Raw genomic sequence first — 17293 nt, forward strand, 5'->3', positions numbered from 1 at the left:
AGAGTTTGATCTTCGATCAGCCTAATTCCTCGAGCTTATTTCGACCCACGTTATTCAAGTCATTGTTGTATAAAGCTAAGGCCGCTACCAATATGGGAGACATGGCTTCTAAGGATGGTTCTGCAATAGGCCTTGATTCCACTGAGCGACTCTTCGCTGAGCCGGTCTCACTGCAGGAGGTGATTCCTTCTCCAAAACTCTTTATGGATCTTATTCAAAAACAGTGGGATCAACTGACTGTGGTTACCCCTCCAAGCAATGGGGACAGGAAACTGTACACCTCCACTCCTGATTTGGAGAGCATTTTGCAGTTCCCGACTGTGGATCCACCAGTAGCGGCTCTGGCCTCCCTGGCCCTCATTCCCTCTGAGATTTCTGAGGGTCTGAAAGCGGAGGATCGCAAGGTCGAAACTGTCATTCGTAAGACTCACCAGGCTGCAGCATGGGCCTTGCACGCTGTGACAGCAGCATCGTTCTTTAATAGAACCTCAGTTCTTTGGCTCAAGCAATTACAGGAAAGGCTAGCCCCTGATGAGGTGCGTCTTCACCAAGATGTCACCAAAATTATGGCTGCCCTGGAATTCTCGGCGGATGCCACTCTTAATGCGGCCAAGTTCGCTTCCCGAGCTGTAGTTTCCAATGTAGCGTCCAGGCGACTGCTGTGGCTTCGCCATTGGCAGGCAGATGTTAAGTCTAAATAGCGCTTAGCTTCCACACCCTTTAAGGGCGGGGCATTGTTTGGGGCCGTTCTTGATCCCATACTCATTCAATGTTCTCCCCTCCACTGGGGGACGCATCAACAGGAGGCAGCAGCCATATGGTAGACGCCAGTCCTTTCGAGGTGGCTACTCGGGATATTCAGCGGCTCCCTTTGTTCCCCACTACAATAGGCCGTTCCACCAGACTCAGGATCACGGCCAGGACCGTGCGGGGTCCAGGAATATGGGACGCCAACAGCATCAGGCGCAATCCCATAATAGGTGGTCCTTTTGTGGATCTGGTAACCGGTCCTTTTGAAGGTACCGGTTACTCCCAAGGCGAGGTGCCAGTGGGCGGCCGCCTGCTGGACTTCGCTCATCAGTGGGAGGAGACCATGTCCAACGCCTGGGCCCTTCAGGTGGTGAGACTGGGCCTCACCCTGGAATTTCTCTCCATCCCCCCGAGACAATTCATCAGGTGTCCAGTCCCCAGATGCTCTGTGAAACGGCGCCTCATGGAAGCCGAAATACATCATCTCTTATCCATCAATGCCATAGAACAGGTTCCCAGAGGGCAGAAAGGCCTGGGGTTTTACTCAATATTGTTTCTGGTACCCAAGAACTCAGGGGGATGGCGGGCCATTTTAGATCTGAAAAGACTCAATTGGTACATCAAGTACCAAAGGTTCAAAATGCAGTCCTTAAAGAGCATCCTGGCAGCCATCCGCCAGGGTGACTTGATGACATCAGTCGACATCAAGGAAGCGTACCTCCATGTGCCCATTCACCCGGCACATCGCAAGTTTCTGTGCTTCCAGTTTGCAGACCGACATTTCCAGTACAAAGCCTTGCCATTCGATCTCTCCTCGGCACCGCATACCTTTACCAAGCTCCTGGCAGTGGTGGCGGCTTCCCTTCGCTCGCTTCCCATGAGAGTGAATTGTTACTTAGATGACATCTTGGTCCTGTCACCGTCCCGGGAACAGGCCCTTTGGGATCTTCAAGTAACGATGGACTCCCTGTGGAGGCACGGTTTTGTCCTGAATCTTCCCAAGAGTCATCTGCAGCCTACTACATCGCTGCTTCACTTAGGGACCGTTATCAATTCTGCCACATGCGAGGTTTTCCTGTCCTTGGAGAGATGTCAGAGCATCCAACGACTGGTGACCCAGATGTCAGCTCAGCGCCTTGTGCCCCTGGCCCTGCTCTTCCAGCTGTTAGGCAAGATGATTTCATGCATTGACATCGTTCCATGGGCCAGATTTCACGCACGACCTCTGCAATGGTTCCTGCTCCCTTATCAAAGGTCTCACAGCAGTCATTCACAGCTCAAAGTTCGACTACCGTCCAAGCCACTCAGATCCCTTTGGTGGTGGACATCCTCCAAGCTTTTCAAAGGCTGCCTATTCAAGGAGCCGGATCGTATCCAGGTTACGACAGATGCCAGCCTCTTCGAGTGGGGCGGCCATGCCTTGAACTGGGTGGCACCGGTTGGTCGAGTCGGGAGCTGACCAACAGCATCAATTGGTTAGAGCTCCGGGCCATCCGTCTGTCCCTACGGGAGTTCCAGGACATTGTGAGCCACAACCACGTACTGATCCTAACGGACAATGTGGCTGCCAAAGCGCATGTCAACCGCCAAGGGGGCACGCACTCCAGGGCCCTCATGTTGGAGGCAGAGATGTTGCATCACTGGGTGGAGTCCAGACTGTTGTCGCTCCAGGTGGAGCATATCTCGGGCGACTCCAACGTCCAGGCAGATTGGTTGAGCAGAGCCACGGTGGATCATGTGGAGTTGCAACTCCATCCCGAGCTCTTCCAACAGCTCTCTCACTGGTTCGGCAGCCCAGTAGTGGACTTGTTCGCACAACTTCACAACGCTGAACTGCCTCGCTTTTACTCCAGATATGTGACTCCCGGGGCGGAGAGGGTGGATGCCCTGAGCAGCCCGTGGCCAGCCGGCCTTCTCTACGCCTTCCCGCTGCTGCCAGTGATCCCGGCGGTCATACAAAAGATACTGATGGAGCAGGGGGAAGTCCTCCTGGTGGCTCCGATGTGGTCGCGGCGCCCCTGGTATGTCAACCTTGTATACCTGTCGATCTCACGCCCGTGGAGAATTCCGGACGAACAAATCCAGCTCTGCCAGGGGGCTCTCATACACCCAAACCCCCAGTTGTTGCAGTTAGCCGTGTGGCACGTGAGCGGGCTCTGCTGATCGAGCTTCACTACTCCAACGAGGTCATCGCCACAATTCAAGCGGCTCGTCGCCCCTCCACCACTCGGATTTACGAGGCTACTTGGCAGGCCTTTTGCAGATGGTGCTGCCGGGCGGGGGCAGACCCCCTGCAGGATTCGGTGCCCTGAGTTTTGGATTTTCTGCAGTCGGGTCTCAACAAAGGTTTGGCACCCAACACGCTTCGCAGGCAGGTCACGGCTTTGGCCACGGTGATTGGGGGCGGTCAGGGTCGTTCATTGTCTCAACATTCACAAGTCAAGGCTTTCCTGAAGCGGGTGGCCAACATCTGGCCTCCGACCGTGCACCGCTACCCTACATGGGATTTGACCTTAGTGCTCAGGGCGCTTATGGACTCTCCATTCGAACCTATTACTTCCATCAGTCTTCGACTACTGACTCTTAAGACCGTGTTTTTGGTGGCCATTACACCAGCTAGACGGGTTTCTGAACTGGCAGCGCTGTCAGTTCGGGTGGACCTCTATATTTTCCACCCCAACAGAGTCGTTCTCCATTTGGACCCTGCCTTTCTTCCAAAAATCAACACGTTATTTCAGAGGGCTCAGGAACTCGTCCTCCCGAACTTTTGCCCCAATCCTTCTCATCCGCAGGAGCGCCAATGGCATCACCTGGATGTGCGCAGGGTCCTTCGTCGCTACGTGAAACGCACAGCATCTTTCAGGCGTTCGGAGGTGCTTTTCATGTCCTTTCAGCCATTGTCGATGGGGCAGAAGGTTTCTTCCCATACGATAGGTCGCTGGTTGAAGGCCTGCATCGCCCTTGCTTATGGCAGTCAATCTTGGCAGGTACCCAGGCGCATCACTCCCCATTCTACCAGGAGTGCGGCTACCACAGCGGCCTGGGCCACGCAAGCTTCAGTGGAAGAAATCTGTAGGGCGGCAACCTGGTCTATACCTTCACCATTCATCTGACACTACAAAGTTGATGTGTATGCCTCGGCTGAGGCCTCCTTTGGGCGGCGTGTGCTGCAACAGGTGCTCCCCCCTGTGGGGGATCTTGGCCAGCCTAGCTCCTGCCCTGACTCTTAGTTGCTTTGGCATGTCCCATGCTTGGATTCCCCAAGCAGCACACAGGAGAACGACCGTTAACTTACCTGAACGGTCCTTCTATGTGTGCTGCGAGGGGAATCCAAACCCGCCCGCAGCTTCGGCTGGGCAGGGCTGTCATGACTTTCACCTGATTGACTCTGATCTCTGACTTGACTATGACTGTTTGTGACTGGTTGTATCTTGTTATTGTTGCCGTGTTTGTATACCTGTTAGGCTCCGGCCTATTTTGTTATTGTTATACATCATTAAACGGCTGACTTCGTACAAAACTGACCTTACCAGTCAGAGGAGGTGTGGTCACCAATTTGCATAACTCAGTCTCTAGGCTAATGGACAAAGTTAACCCATGCTTGGATTCCCCTCGCAGCACACATAGGAGGACCGTTCAGGTAAGTCAACGGTCGATTTATACCATAGAAAGTATTCCTAGATCACAAAGCCTTTTACTAAAAGACTTCAAGTGGAAACTGTAGTGGAACCATGACATTCTTACCAGAAAGTTGGTATCTAATTCAAGTGTTGTTTTTTTTAACCAGCTCCAAGACTTACACAGGTGTTTGTTCTGAAGTGCCATGAGGGAAAAGGCTTGATTGCCTTAAATTCACAGAAGAAACTTGCCATGAGAACAAGTTAATAGCTTTACAGCAGATCACTGACTTAAATAGAAATATAGGCTATGTATCTTTAAAATAAATGCATGAAAGAAAAGAGTTCATTTGTCTATAGCAAGCCCAAATCTTGAGCTATACTCTTGATTCAGGATGATTCAATATACGCCCATCATCAGATTTGCTACTAGTTTTCATTTTAATAGAAGATGCAGAGAGAGTAGCTATGAAATAGTTTGTGAATATCTTTCTATGGAAATAAACAATGCATTAATCTCTTTCGATTCCTCACTACACTTTTTCTAACTTTTTCCTCTAACTCTGTGTTCTACTTCTTTAGTTTGATCTCACTTATAGGCACCCCTCAGTTTCCTTCAAAAGATTTCTAAAAGTCTAAAATGTCTGTTTTCAAACATTCTCTGAACATGTTTTCAGTATGTTCTTTGTTTACTACACCAGATCATAGGGGAAGGGTATATTCAAAACATACTTTAATTTTCGTTCCAGTAAAATGCCGCATATCTTCACTGACAAATAGACCCAATGTAGTAAGTAGTATTAAACGTGTATTTATTAGAAGGACATCCACAAGTGCAAGACCAGAGCAATCTGTAGAAATGAAAAAGATTCATGGGAGAGTGGTTATTTTTCTTTATATCTTTTAACATTATTTTCTACCAATAAGGCAAATAATGTACATTTTTCAAACATCCAAATTTGAGGATTGAGGGAGTAGGTAGGTAGGTAGGTAGGTAGGTAGGTAGGTAGGTAGGTAGGTAGGTAGGTAGGTGGGTAGATAGATAGATAGATAGATAGATAGATAGATAGATAGATAGATAGATAGATAGATAGATAGATAGATAGATAGATAGATAAGCGTAAGGAATGCTTGTCAAGTTTTGTGTAGATTTACAGGTATGCCGAAAATATTGTGTTGCTATCTGAGAACTTGAATGATTTACAATGGATTTTAGATGGACTGTATGATGCAACAAGGAGAATGGACATTTATGTTAATATATTAAAGACCAGTGTAGTTGGAGCTGACAGATAAATGAACAACAGCAAGGCACCAAGAACAAAACACCTAAAGCAAATACATTTGTTTCCTGGCAAAATTTTATTGAAGATTAAAAACTTCAATATAATATATATGCTTGTTTTCTGAGTCCTATCAGGAGTGTCTTTAGGGGTGGGCTACAACTGATTTAACAACCGGTTATGTGATCGAACACTTTGCTTTCTGGTTTGAAATTTTGAGAGAAATGCAGAATGTATTTGAACCCATATATTTAATCTGGAAACTGCAAATTGGGTGCATTTCTGAAAAAAGAAGAAGAAGAAAGGAGCACTGATAGGAGGATGGTACAAAACAGAGGGAAAGATTTGGGCATGCACAGGGGCATCAACTCACTCGAGCTTGGATCTGGCAATTAAATAACCGTGACTGAAACATCAGCAGGACAATTCATGGGAAAAGCCAGTTGGTTATGAGGCATTAATTGAAATCCCCTTAACTCCAACTGCTTATAAGGGCACTGGCCATTATCTTTTAGGATTAAAAGAACAGCGATTATTCTGAGTCAGTGAAGAGATGACATGATGCATCGGGATCTTCTCTCCAAAGCATAAAATTACCATACAGAATTCTAATAGGCCTTAAAGAATGGAGCATACAACTTTTTCCGGCCCTTTCCCCAAAAAGCATCAGACCAGACCAGGAAAGAAAAACCGAATTTAATAACACAATAACAGATTTGAAAGGAACTTTGAAGGTGTTGTTCTAGTCCAACCCCCTGATCAAGCAGAAAACCCTGTACCATTTCAGATAAATGGTTGTCCAAACTCTCCTTAAAAACCTCCATTGTTGGAACACCCACAACCACTAGAGGCAAGTCGTTCCACTGATTCATTGTTCTAACTGTTAGGAAATTTGCCCTTAGTTCTAGCTGGTTCTCTCCTTGATTAATTTCTATCCCTTGTTTCTTGTACTGCCTTCAGGACAGGAAGCAATGGTTGAATAGGTTTACCCCCCCTTCTTTGCAGCATCTCCGTAGATATTAAAACACTGCTAGCATGTCACCCCTAGTCCTTCTTTTCATTAAACTAGACACCCTCAATTCCTGCAACCATTTTCATATGTTTTAGTCTTCAATCCCCTAATCATCTTTGTTGCACTTCTCTGCACTTTACTAGAGTCTCTGGACGCTATATTGCAAGGGTGATCTTACCCAGGCATTATAAAGTGATATTAACACTTCATCTTATCTTGATTCTATCCCTCTATTAATGCATCCAAGGAGTGTATTGTCTTTTTTGACAGCTGCAGCACACTGCTGGCTCATATTTAAGTGATTGTTTACTACAAGATCCCTCTTTCAGTTACTACTGTTGAACCAGGTACCACCTATTCTATACCTGTGCATTTGGTTTGTCTGCCTAAGTATAGCACCTTACTTTTCTCTACATTAAATTTCATTTTGTTAAATAGGGCCCAATGTTCAAGTCTGTCAAGATACTTCTCTATCTTGAGCCTACTTTTTATCTTAATTAAGCTATAGTTAAGTTATAGTATGTTTACAGTCCAATCACATTATTTAATATTTTCTCCCTCCAGACTTATCAAAAATGATAATTGGTATATAAATCTGGGAGAGACCTCTGAAGCCTATAGTTAAGTTTTTAGGGCTACATGAGTCTTAGGCTTCTGTCATAAAATTTAGGAATACAGAAAATGAAAAAAGACATATCCTAATTGAAAATAAAATATTACCGTAATCCAGGAGAACACAAATGTCTTTTGTTAAATTACGCCAAATTACATCTGAGGTCATAAATCCATCGTAGGTCATTCCTATAATTAGTCCTATGAATCCCCAGAAAAAGAATACAGAAATAAAAACAGAATTATATACAAATCATGATATTAATACATAGTACAGTGCTGTAGGCTTCCCATTTCTACAAGTCATCTAGAATTTTCAGAGGTGAAACAGATTTGGGTTCCCGTGGATGAAGAGAAATAAGGCATTTCTTTTATATTTGGTTTTACAGGATAGGTGGGGACATGACACTGCAAAGGGAGCAACATTTACTATAGTCATAGCTCATCTCTAGTTGGAAGCCCTTCTGCATCTTCAGGAGCTTGCAGAACATAAGAGCTCAACTGAATTTCTTGTTCTGACCGAAAACGTAACAAAACGTGGCAAGTAGAGGTGAGTAGCTAAACAGATCACAGTGGCGTTTTATGTACTGTATAAGCAAGATTCTGAATTCAATTCAGCTAAGCCAGAAAGAGACCAACTCAAAGACCATGTGGAAGTGTCCCCAATCAACAGGTTTCTCAACAGAAGAAATATTTCTATGGAGATTCTCAGTCATCCAGGTCATGGTTGTCTCAAAGTTGCTTCCCCTCCTCCCCCCAAAAAGTATAACTGTGTTTTTTCCTTGAGGAAAAAGAAGAGATTTTGCTTTGCATCAAAAAACTTCATCAGTTTTGGCTAGATGGTGGTGGTGGAGGGATGCAAGGCTTAGTTGTGCACAGTTGTCAGAACCTATCCTTTCATCCCCCCCCCTCGCCCCACCCCCAGATAGCCATAACTGAAGAAGCTTCTTGGATGAGTACCAGAATGTCTTCTTCCTCAAGGAAAAAACATAGTCCAGTTACCTTTTGGAGGAAAAAAAACCACTTTTGAGACAACCAGCAGAAGAAAGTTATGCAAATTGTTTTAGAACTAGTTACAAGATTCATCATTTTAGCATTTCTTGAAATTACTCCAGGAGTCGGATTCAAAGATTTTATCCACCAGTTCTCTGCCTGGTGCTGGGTGAGCGTGGCCATGGTGGGCGTGGCCTACTCGGTCTCCTGCACCATGGTATGTGTGGGGGGGGTCGTTTTCACCCTCCCCAGGCTCCGGAGGCTTTTCTCGGGCCTCCAAGAGAGTGAAAAAAGCCTCCACAGGCTCCAGAGGCCCTCCGGAGGCCGGAAATGAGCCCATTTCCAGACTTTGGGAACTTCTGGGAGGCCTGTCTTTTGACCTCCCCAGGCTCTGGAGGCTTTTGTTGAGTCTCAGGGTGGGCAAGAACGGTCTCCCACGGCCTCTGGAGGCCTTATGGAAGCCAGAAATGGGTCTGTTTCCAAACTCCCGGAAATTCTGGGAGGTCCGTTTTTCTCCCTCCCAGAGCCTCTGTGCAGGCCCTGCATTTAACTGACATCCAAAATGGGCCACGTGGAGACTCCTAGGTGGGGCGAGGCAGGGTGGGTGGGCCAGCTAATCCTTGCAACTACCAGTTCGTCAAACCAGATGTAAAATTAGCATCTGGTTCGCACAAACTATCCAAACTGGCTGAATACCACCCCTGGTTATAAGTTATAACTTATAACCAATTGCCTCTTGGACATTATAGCTAAGTAGAAAGGTAGGAAGGCAAATGTCAATCAACTCAGAAGCCTGATGCAGTGGGATCTTCTCTCCTTTCCCCAGAGGGCGGTTACTTCCTCCCAAAACAGGATGTCCTCATGGAGAAAAAAGAACACAAACAACTACCAACACAGAATCCTGCCCAACAGGATTCTTTCCTTGTTCAGCTTCTGTTGGGAAAAAAATGAAAATATGGTGATGAAGTACCAATAAGAAGACAAATTTGGACGATGGCAAATTTCTTACACTTTTGTTTGTCTCTGGGTATGTGTGGTAAATTTGAAATAAATTTACTTAATTCTAACGTTTATAGATCTCTGGCCTCAGTAAAATATCTTGCAATCTTAAGCAAAACATAATTGTGTAATCCTTTACAGGCTTAAAAGACAAAGTCTGTTACGAGTTCACTTATTTATTCAGAAATTAAACCCACTGAGCTCACTGTGACTTATTCCTAAGTAAGTACAGATAGTCCTTGACTTACAACAGTTCATTTAGTGACTGTTCAAAGTTATAACAGAACTGAAAAAAGTGGCTTTTTTGCACTTACGACTGTTGTAACATCCCCATGGTCATGTGATCAAAATTCAGATACTTGGCAACTGACTCATATTTATGACGGTTGCAGTATCCCAGGATATGTAATAATCCTTTGCCACCGTCTGACAAGAATAAGTCAATGGGGAAGTTGTAAAGTAACACTTTACAACCATGTTACCAACTCAACAACTGCAGTGATTCAACAACTGTGGCAAGAAAGGTTGTAAAATGGGGCCAAATTCACGTAACAACTGTCTCAGCAACATAAATTTCGTATTTGTGGTCATAAGTCTAGGATTATCTGTATGAATAGGGACATGTAGTAGCATTTGGTTCTGAGTACACATATATCAGATTACCTTGTTGGGTAGCAAATCTATCATCATTGGGGGTTGTAGCTATGTAACACTCATCAAATAATATGCAGTTTTGACAAGATGATGCACTTACCCATATCTTTCTTTTTATAAATCACACCAATTATTGCTATATCACTTGCACAAGGACTCTTTGTGATTTCCAAATCTATTATCTCAGATATTGTCATAGTAATATCTACGTATTTACCCATTTCAAAAATCCACCAAATCATTGGCTCTGTAAAATATAAGACAGTGAGGTTAATATATAAGAAATGTGTATTCTGCACAGTTTTCAACTTTACTATAAAATACAGATACAGAATGAAAATAAAGATTTTCATTGTTAAAATCATTGAAAATATATTTACAGCCCCATTATTATGAGCCCAATCCTAAATACTATGTATCTAGTTAGTGTCTAAATTCCAATACTTCCTGGAGAATAATGCCATTTAAATAAACAAAGAATTGCTATCTGTCCTTCATATTTGATTTGGAGTTATTTATCCTAAATTCCAGTAATAAAAGTCACTTGATAATCTATCTCAGCTGTCAACAAACAAATCTCTCCTCATGGCTGTAGTGTCTTAGTCAATCATATGACCACCATTTAATATCTGAACACCTTCAGAAAGCTTTGAATGGAATGTAGCTACTACAAGTAATTTCCCTGGACTGTAGCTAAAACTTACCTCGCATTATATCCAATAATGTTCCTTCAGTGGTGAACATACCTAACCCATGATGCATATTGAATTTTACAAACCATTCCTCTACTGAACCAAGATCTAGTCAAACAGGAAATAGAATATGAGTATAATTCCTATGAACATCTAAATATATTAACATCTTTCTTTAATATACAATACACCCAGGCATATTCAGTGGACTTATTCAGTTGCTTTTTCAATAATGAATATGTTTTCATATTTGGGGGTTCATGCCATTTTCTCACTTATATTCATGTTTACATTTATATTTATCATTTTATATTGTTTATAGTTAATATGACACACTATGGGGCATTGGTGCAAATTAAACTAAGGAAGCAGAAATAATCCCATTAGAAGAAACGTGCTATTGTAGCATTTAGCACTTAGACTTATATACCGCTTCACAGTGCTTCACAGCCCTCTCTAAGCGGTTTACAGAGTCAGCGTTTTGCCTCCAACAACCTGGGTCCTCATTTTACCCACCTCAGATGGAAGACTGAGACAATCTTGAGCCCGGGGAGATTTGAATTGCCAAATTGCAGGCAACCGGCAGTCAGCGGAAGTAGCCCATCGTACTGCACTCTAACCACTGTGCCACCCACCATGGCTTATAGCAATCTCTCACCTTTATTATTTGTAATAGTTTCTCTAGGGATTGTAATAGACCATGAATCCACTTCTTCATTTCCTTCTGCCTTTAGAAATTATGTCAGAAAAAGACTTTCAGACTTAAAGTTTAAACAGCTATAGTCATTTATACATCATAATTTTAATATGCATTTAGTATTGTATGGTATGGTTGGTTTAGATTCGGTTCTCTTCTCAGCTAAATTTACTAGCTAAGCCTGCATGAGTCAATCTTTTAACCAAATTTATTGCTTGATGCTTAGGTGGGGAGAAACTACTCTTGAATAGGCTATAAGCTCCTTGGGAAAAATCAAAAACAGAAGTAATGCAATTTTCTTATTTATATTCATATCTTAAAATAACTACATGAGGTCAATGATTAGTATTCAGATGGAAACCCGAGTTTATAGACTATAGGTGTAGATACGGTATATACTGTATACTGGAAGAAAACAGTGGCACTCCACTTCTGGCCAAGAAAGTAAATGAGTATGTATTGTAGGAATATCAAATTAAAATAACAATGTTTATGCCACTTCAAAAATGAACATCTTAATTTAAGTCAGCTTATAGGGGAGACGGGCAGCATAAACTTATAATACATAAGTAAAGTAAAAATTTTAATTCAGATTAATGCAAATTGTACCAAAGAGTTGATTATCGAGGCCCATAAATGGACCAAATCATCTCTTGCTGTAATTCACAGTAACTGATAACTTAGATCTGATCCTGAAAGTAGTATCAATCATCATGAATGCCACATGTACACAGACACATACTGTATGTCTGCAGATGTGTTGTATGTGTATTTCCTTGAGATTTAATATTATCAAGTACAGAGATCAAAATATGCCTTCTCTTTCAACTGCAATAAACTTCACTTTCAGCCTGAGCAATGTTGTAAATCTCAACTTTTTCCTCACAATTTTTAATTCAAATCTTCCAAGCACTGAAATATCTGGTAGTCCCATTCTTGCAGGAATCATGGCACACATGAGTCTCTTAAAGGAAACCAAAAGTAAATTAAAAAGGAAGATAACTTGTTTAAAATAAATGGTGGAAATTCCACGAGATTGCCAAATCCTATACAATGTTAGGGGGATATAAAGGACCCGAGTCTTCTAAAATCACTATTTTTGCACAACTGCAAATTGTTTTTTAAATGCTTTAAAAAAAAAGTTTTAGAAAAAACATTTTAGAAATGTTGTATATTTTTGTAGCACCTATTATAACATGTACAATTAGATAATAATGCCCATCATCTGAAAAGATTGCTGGCTTCTGCTACAAAATAATAGAAAGGCAAGATGCTGCTGTACACCGAATAGGACTATTTTAATATTTAATCTATTGTTGCCTCATACTACTGGAAGTCTCTCTCTCTCTATTTACATATTTCAATCATTTGCCACTTGAATCTAACTGAAGATATCACTGGAAGTCTTTAAGAAGATGTTGGATAGCCATTTGTCTGGAACGGTATAGGGTTTCCTGTCCAACAGGGGGTTGGACTCGAAGACCTCCAAGGTCCCTTCCAACTCTGCCATTGTATATCAGGAAAGGAATCTAACCTTGCACTTTCTTTCCCACTGAACAATTTACCTTCCCCAGTCATTTTATTTACCAGAGACGTTTCGAAGAAGAAGACTCTTGAGTAGGTGCTATTGAAGATCTGTATGCTGGGAGCAAGACCTATTGAAGAATAGCGCAGTAGATTTTTTCTTCTGTTCTCCTTGGTATCAGTTTCATTAATGTCATACAAATGGCAGATGACTGTCTTTGAGATGAGATGCACGCCCCAAAAAAAGGAAAAAAAGGTATACACAAAGTCATATTGTCCAACCATAGCACTGAACATGTTTAAAATGTTAAATAATATGCCAATACAAACATGCCTGCACACACGCGCATGTACACACACACACAAATTCCTAATTCCTACAAAAACACCTTCCAAGTTGCTGCTTCTGTGATATAGCTAAATAGATTCAATCTGTATCTTTATTATTATTATTATTTTGATTAAAGTTTTTCCCCCATTTTCATAACATATAATCACATGTATACTATTACATAGCCAACATCATATTGTATTATTAAATATTTACATCAATACATCTAACCAACAACTCCCAAGAACCAATTATTGGCTCTTCTGCTCTCCATACACCATATCTGTACTTTGTCCATCACATTTTTCTCCCTCTCTCCTCCCGCTCCCTACCTTCTTTCTTTCCTCTGTCATCCTTCTCTTCTCAACTTCCCCTTCCTCTCTCCTTCTCCTCCCTCCCCTTATCACTCCTCATTTCTCCCCCCCCCTTGTCCTCTCTCCTATCCCTCTCTTCTTCCCTTCCCTTTCTCCTCTACTTCCCACTCTTCATCTCATTTACTTGGTGTATTTCAGCTTCTGAGCAAGCTCCTTTTTATGTTAATGGTATTTATAATTCTTTTTCAATACACATATTTAATTTTTCTCCTTTTTAGTAAAAAAAGGTAATATAACAGAAGAGTATACATATATAGTCATTGTGCTTTTAAACGCCCCCCCCCCAACCTAATTTTGGTCAAGCTGTGGACCTGGTTACAATTCTCAGCTATTGTCATTATTATCTTTATATAATTATACATCCTTACATGCCCCCTATTTGTGATTCTGTCTTTTTATCACAATAGTTTCCCATTGTAGGTATATTCCATGTTTCCTCTCCATTTTTTATATCTTGGATTAGATTAGCCTTAATTATCTCTAGATGACACTCTTCGCTGTTCAGTGTTCATTACACTTCCCTTAATGTAATATAAAGTAACAAGCTGTAAACATCTCACTTTGTTCATCATCTAAAAGGTTCTATATATGTCCATGTTTCATAGATTTTGACCCATGCTTAGTTGTCCTTGTATTGTCATATTCACTCAATTCGCAGCTCAATTTAATTATCATGTTAAAAAGGTAAATCACAAACCTCTGCTTTACAAGCTCCCCATATCAATTTCATATTTATCCATATTCCATATATTTTAATTTTTATTTAGTTATCTTTCCATTATCATGTTCAACCAGTTAGCAACTCCATTTAATTATTATATTTAGGAATAAAGCTCTTATCTTAACTTTATATTTTCCCATATATTAGTTTCTAATTATCTGGTTTTTTTCCTGGTAAGTCTTTTGTCCCACTTCTCTGTTCCTATCTTCTCCCTTTTCTTTATTTTTATTTTATTTATTTATTTATTAATTAGACTTATACCACTTAATAGGGCTTTCAGCCCTCTCTAAGCGGTTTACAATTTTTTTTAGCAAATTGAGTCAGCAACTTGCTCCCACAGTCTGGGTCCTCATTTCAACCACCTTGGAAGGATGGAAGGCTGAGTCGACCTTGAGCCGGTGAGATTTGAACTGCTGAACTGCAGATCACAGTCAGCTGAAGTGGCCTGCAGTACTGCACCCTAACCACTGCGCCACCTCGGCTCTTTAATAATAATAATAAAAATAATAATTTATTTTGACACATCCACTCCCTTCAAATTTCCCCAGGTGACCAAAGGAATAATTTATATTCCTCTTTGTTGGGGCATAACCTCCTGCTTCAATTTTCCTTATGTACTAAAAGCCTCCAAGATCACTTTTGGAGCTTTCTTTTCCCTTTTGTTGGGGAAACAAAACGGAAAAGAATCACAATTTTCCCTACACCACTGCCAGGATCAAAGGAGTGTTTTTTCTGCTTTTTATTTCCCTCCGCTTCTACCCCTTCAATGTCTTGCCCCCTTTCTTCTTTGAGTTCTTCTATAGCTATTTGCTTCTCTGGATTCAAAATTCAAGGCTTGATTTTACTGATTTTAATGATTTATGTATATTTTTTAAAATTTCACATAGTTTCATATAGAGTTAGAGGAAGTTCTTCAGCTGGACAGATGTGGGGGGTGTGGGCTCTCAAGAGCCTCACATGAACCCTGTCTGACAAACCAATTCCAAAGTCCGTCTGGACCAGAACCCCCCACCTGGAGGGGGGGCAAAGAGGACAGCGTCCAATGTTCCCTCTAATTTTTTTTAAGTGTAGGCGGAAAAGTATAGTGTTTGAGCGGCACATTTTCATGCCTGAGCACCTGAATTTTTTTCACAGATGTCACCCAAGACCATTCTAGTTTAAACTTCCAGCTGCACTTTTTCTTCGTAACAACATTTACTCCAGCTTTACGTTTTGACATCAGCACTGACTGATGATGTACCTATAGGGTTAGGGTTTATCAATTATTACAATTATCTTTTCAAATTCATTTTGGATTAAATAAAAAAGAGCTTTGAAATGAATATATAAATGGCACTTAATATCACTAATATTAAAATAGTAAATGTTTGATATACTTCATTTTAATGAATTTCACTTGATATACTTCATTTTAATGAGTTAACATTCAATTGCAAAAGTTGTCTATACACTGTATGCTTCTGTGAATGTATTATATGCAATTTGCTATTTTAAATGAGTAAAATTATTAAAATCACCATAATTAAAGTCTCATTCACATCTAAGAGTTTTCTTCCATCGTTAATTTGTAAACTCAAGGATTTATTGCCTGCATGTTCAACAATGCTTGTTGATTGTTTAAAAATTTGTGGGAATTTGCTCCTTTCTGTACAGAGGGTTTCAGTAACCTACTACTACTGCAAAACTGCATACTACTTGCAAATATAGATTGTTAAAATGGCACTACCATAACCAAATAAGAGAAAAAAAACACCTTCCTTTTGTTTATAAAGTAGTGATTTTAGTTTGCTCTATGGAAGTCACTATTTTAAACGGACAGATAGGAAGTTTAATTAGATTAAAAGCAAAAATATTCTCAATGACTTTGAAAATCCCAATGAGATCAAATATAGGTATTCCTTCATTACAACATGGGACTGGAATTTTTATTACTCAGCAATGTGGTCACAAAGCTGATGTGTGTCATGACTCAGTATTACTGAAACATGGCTGGGCCCTGAGGGAGGAGTCCCCCTCGTCGAGATGTGCCCAGCCGGATTTCAGGTGCTACACCAGCCGAGAGCCCAGGGAAGGGGTGGCGGTGTGGCTATCGTAGTCCGGGAGTCTTTAGTACCTCGTAGGATCCCTGCTCCGGAGCTTGTCGGGTGTGTGTCCCTGCTAGTGAAGCTGGACCTCAAGGGTCAAGTGGGTCTGCTGCTTACGTACCTGCCTCCCAACTACGTTGCAGCAGCCCTCCCCTCGCTCCTCGAGTCAGTAGCCGAGCTGGCGGTTGAGTTCCCTAGACTTATAGTTCTGGGGGACTTTAACTTGCCTTCGCTCGGTGAACACTCTGATGGAGCGCAGGAGTTCATGGCTTCCATGACAGCCATGGGCTTGACTCAAGTAATTCGAGGCCCAACTCACTCAGCGGGTCACACGCTTGACCTCGTATTCCTCTCGGAGCAGTGGAGTTACGATCTTGGTCTGAGGGGTAATGAGATCATACCCCTGTCGTGGTCAGACCACTACCTACTGAGGCTAGACTTCCGGAGGCCAAACCTCCACCGTAGGGAGGTGGAACCGACCAGCTGGTTCCGCCCCAAGCGACTGATGGATCCTGTTAGGTTCCAGACGGAGCTTGGGGTTATTCCTGATACCCTCGCCCACAGTTCGGCGGAGACCCTCGTCGCTGCCTGGCACTCGGCAGCTTCGGAGTCTCTCGACCGGATTGCGCCGCTACGGCCCCTCCGGGTCAGCGGCCCCCGGAGGCCTCCTTGGTTTACTGAGGAGCTCCGGGAGGTAAAGCGCCGGAGGAGACGCCTAGAGCACTCGTGGAGGTCCGATAGGTCCGAGTCGAAACGGGCACTTTTGACAGCATGCACCAAGGAGTATATTCGGACCCTAAGAACAACAAAAAGAACATACATTGCCTCCTTGGTAGCGTCCGCCGAGTCCCGCCCAGCCGCCCTGTTTAGGATAACCCGCTCCCTCCTAAATAGGAGGGAGACGGGGGACTCCTTACAGGGTAAGGCTGAGGAATATGTCCAGTTCTTGG

At 42.4% G+C, this 17293-nt stretch overlaps 1 protein-coding gene across 1 annotated transcript in view; it reads right to left on the reverse strand.

Annotated features, from left to right (window-relative positions):
- The window catches only part of LOC148049746 (cation channel sperm-associated auxiliary subunit beta-like), a 110360-nt gene that overhangs the window by 69710 nt on the left and 23357 nt on the right, over window positions 1-17293 (reverse strand). Inside the window, exons 6-12 of the mRNA XM_087704634.1 lie at window positions 12875-13049; window positions 11271-11324; window positions 10625-10720; window positions 10021-10167; window positions 7383-7475; window positions 5100-5218; window positions 3975-3983 (exon numbers count right to left, since the gene is read on the reverse strand). Of these exons, the coding sequence (XP_087560760.1) occupies window positions 3975-3983; window positions 5100-5218; window positions 7383-7475; window positions 10021-10167; window positions 10625-10720; window positions 11271-11324; window positions 12875-13049 (693 nt within the window). The remainder of the gene's footprint in view (window positions 1-3974; window positions 3984-5099; window positions 5219-7382; window positions 7476-10020; window positions 10168-10624; window positions 10721-11270; window positions 11325-12874; window positions 13050-17293) is intronic.

Source organism: Thamnophis sirtalis, unplaced genomic scaffold (genome assembly GCF_051295495.1).
Source record: "Thamnophis sirtalis isolate CommonGarterSnake01/CBP01778 unplaced genomic scaffold, rThaSir2_p1.2 scaffold_1, whole genome shotgun sequence".
Lineage (NCBI taxonomy): Eukaryota > Metazoa > Chordata > Lepidosauria > Squamata > Natricidae > Thamnophis > Thamnophis sirtalis.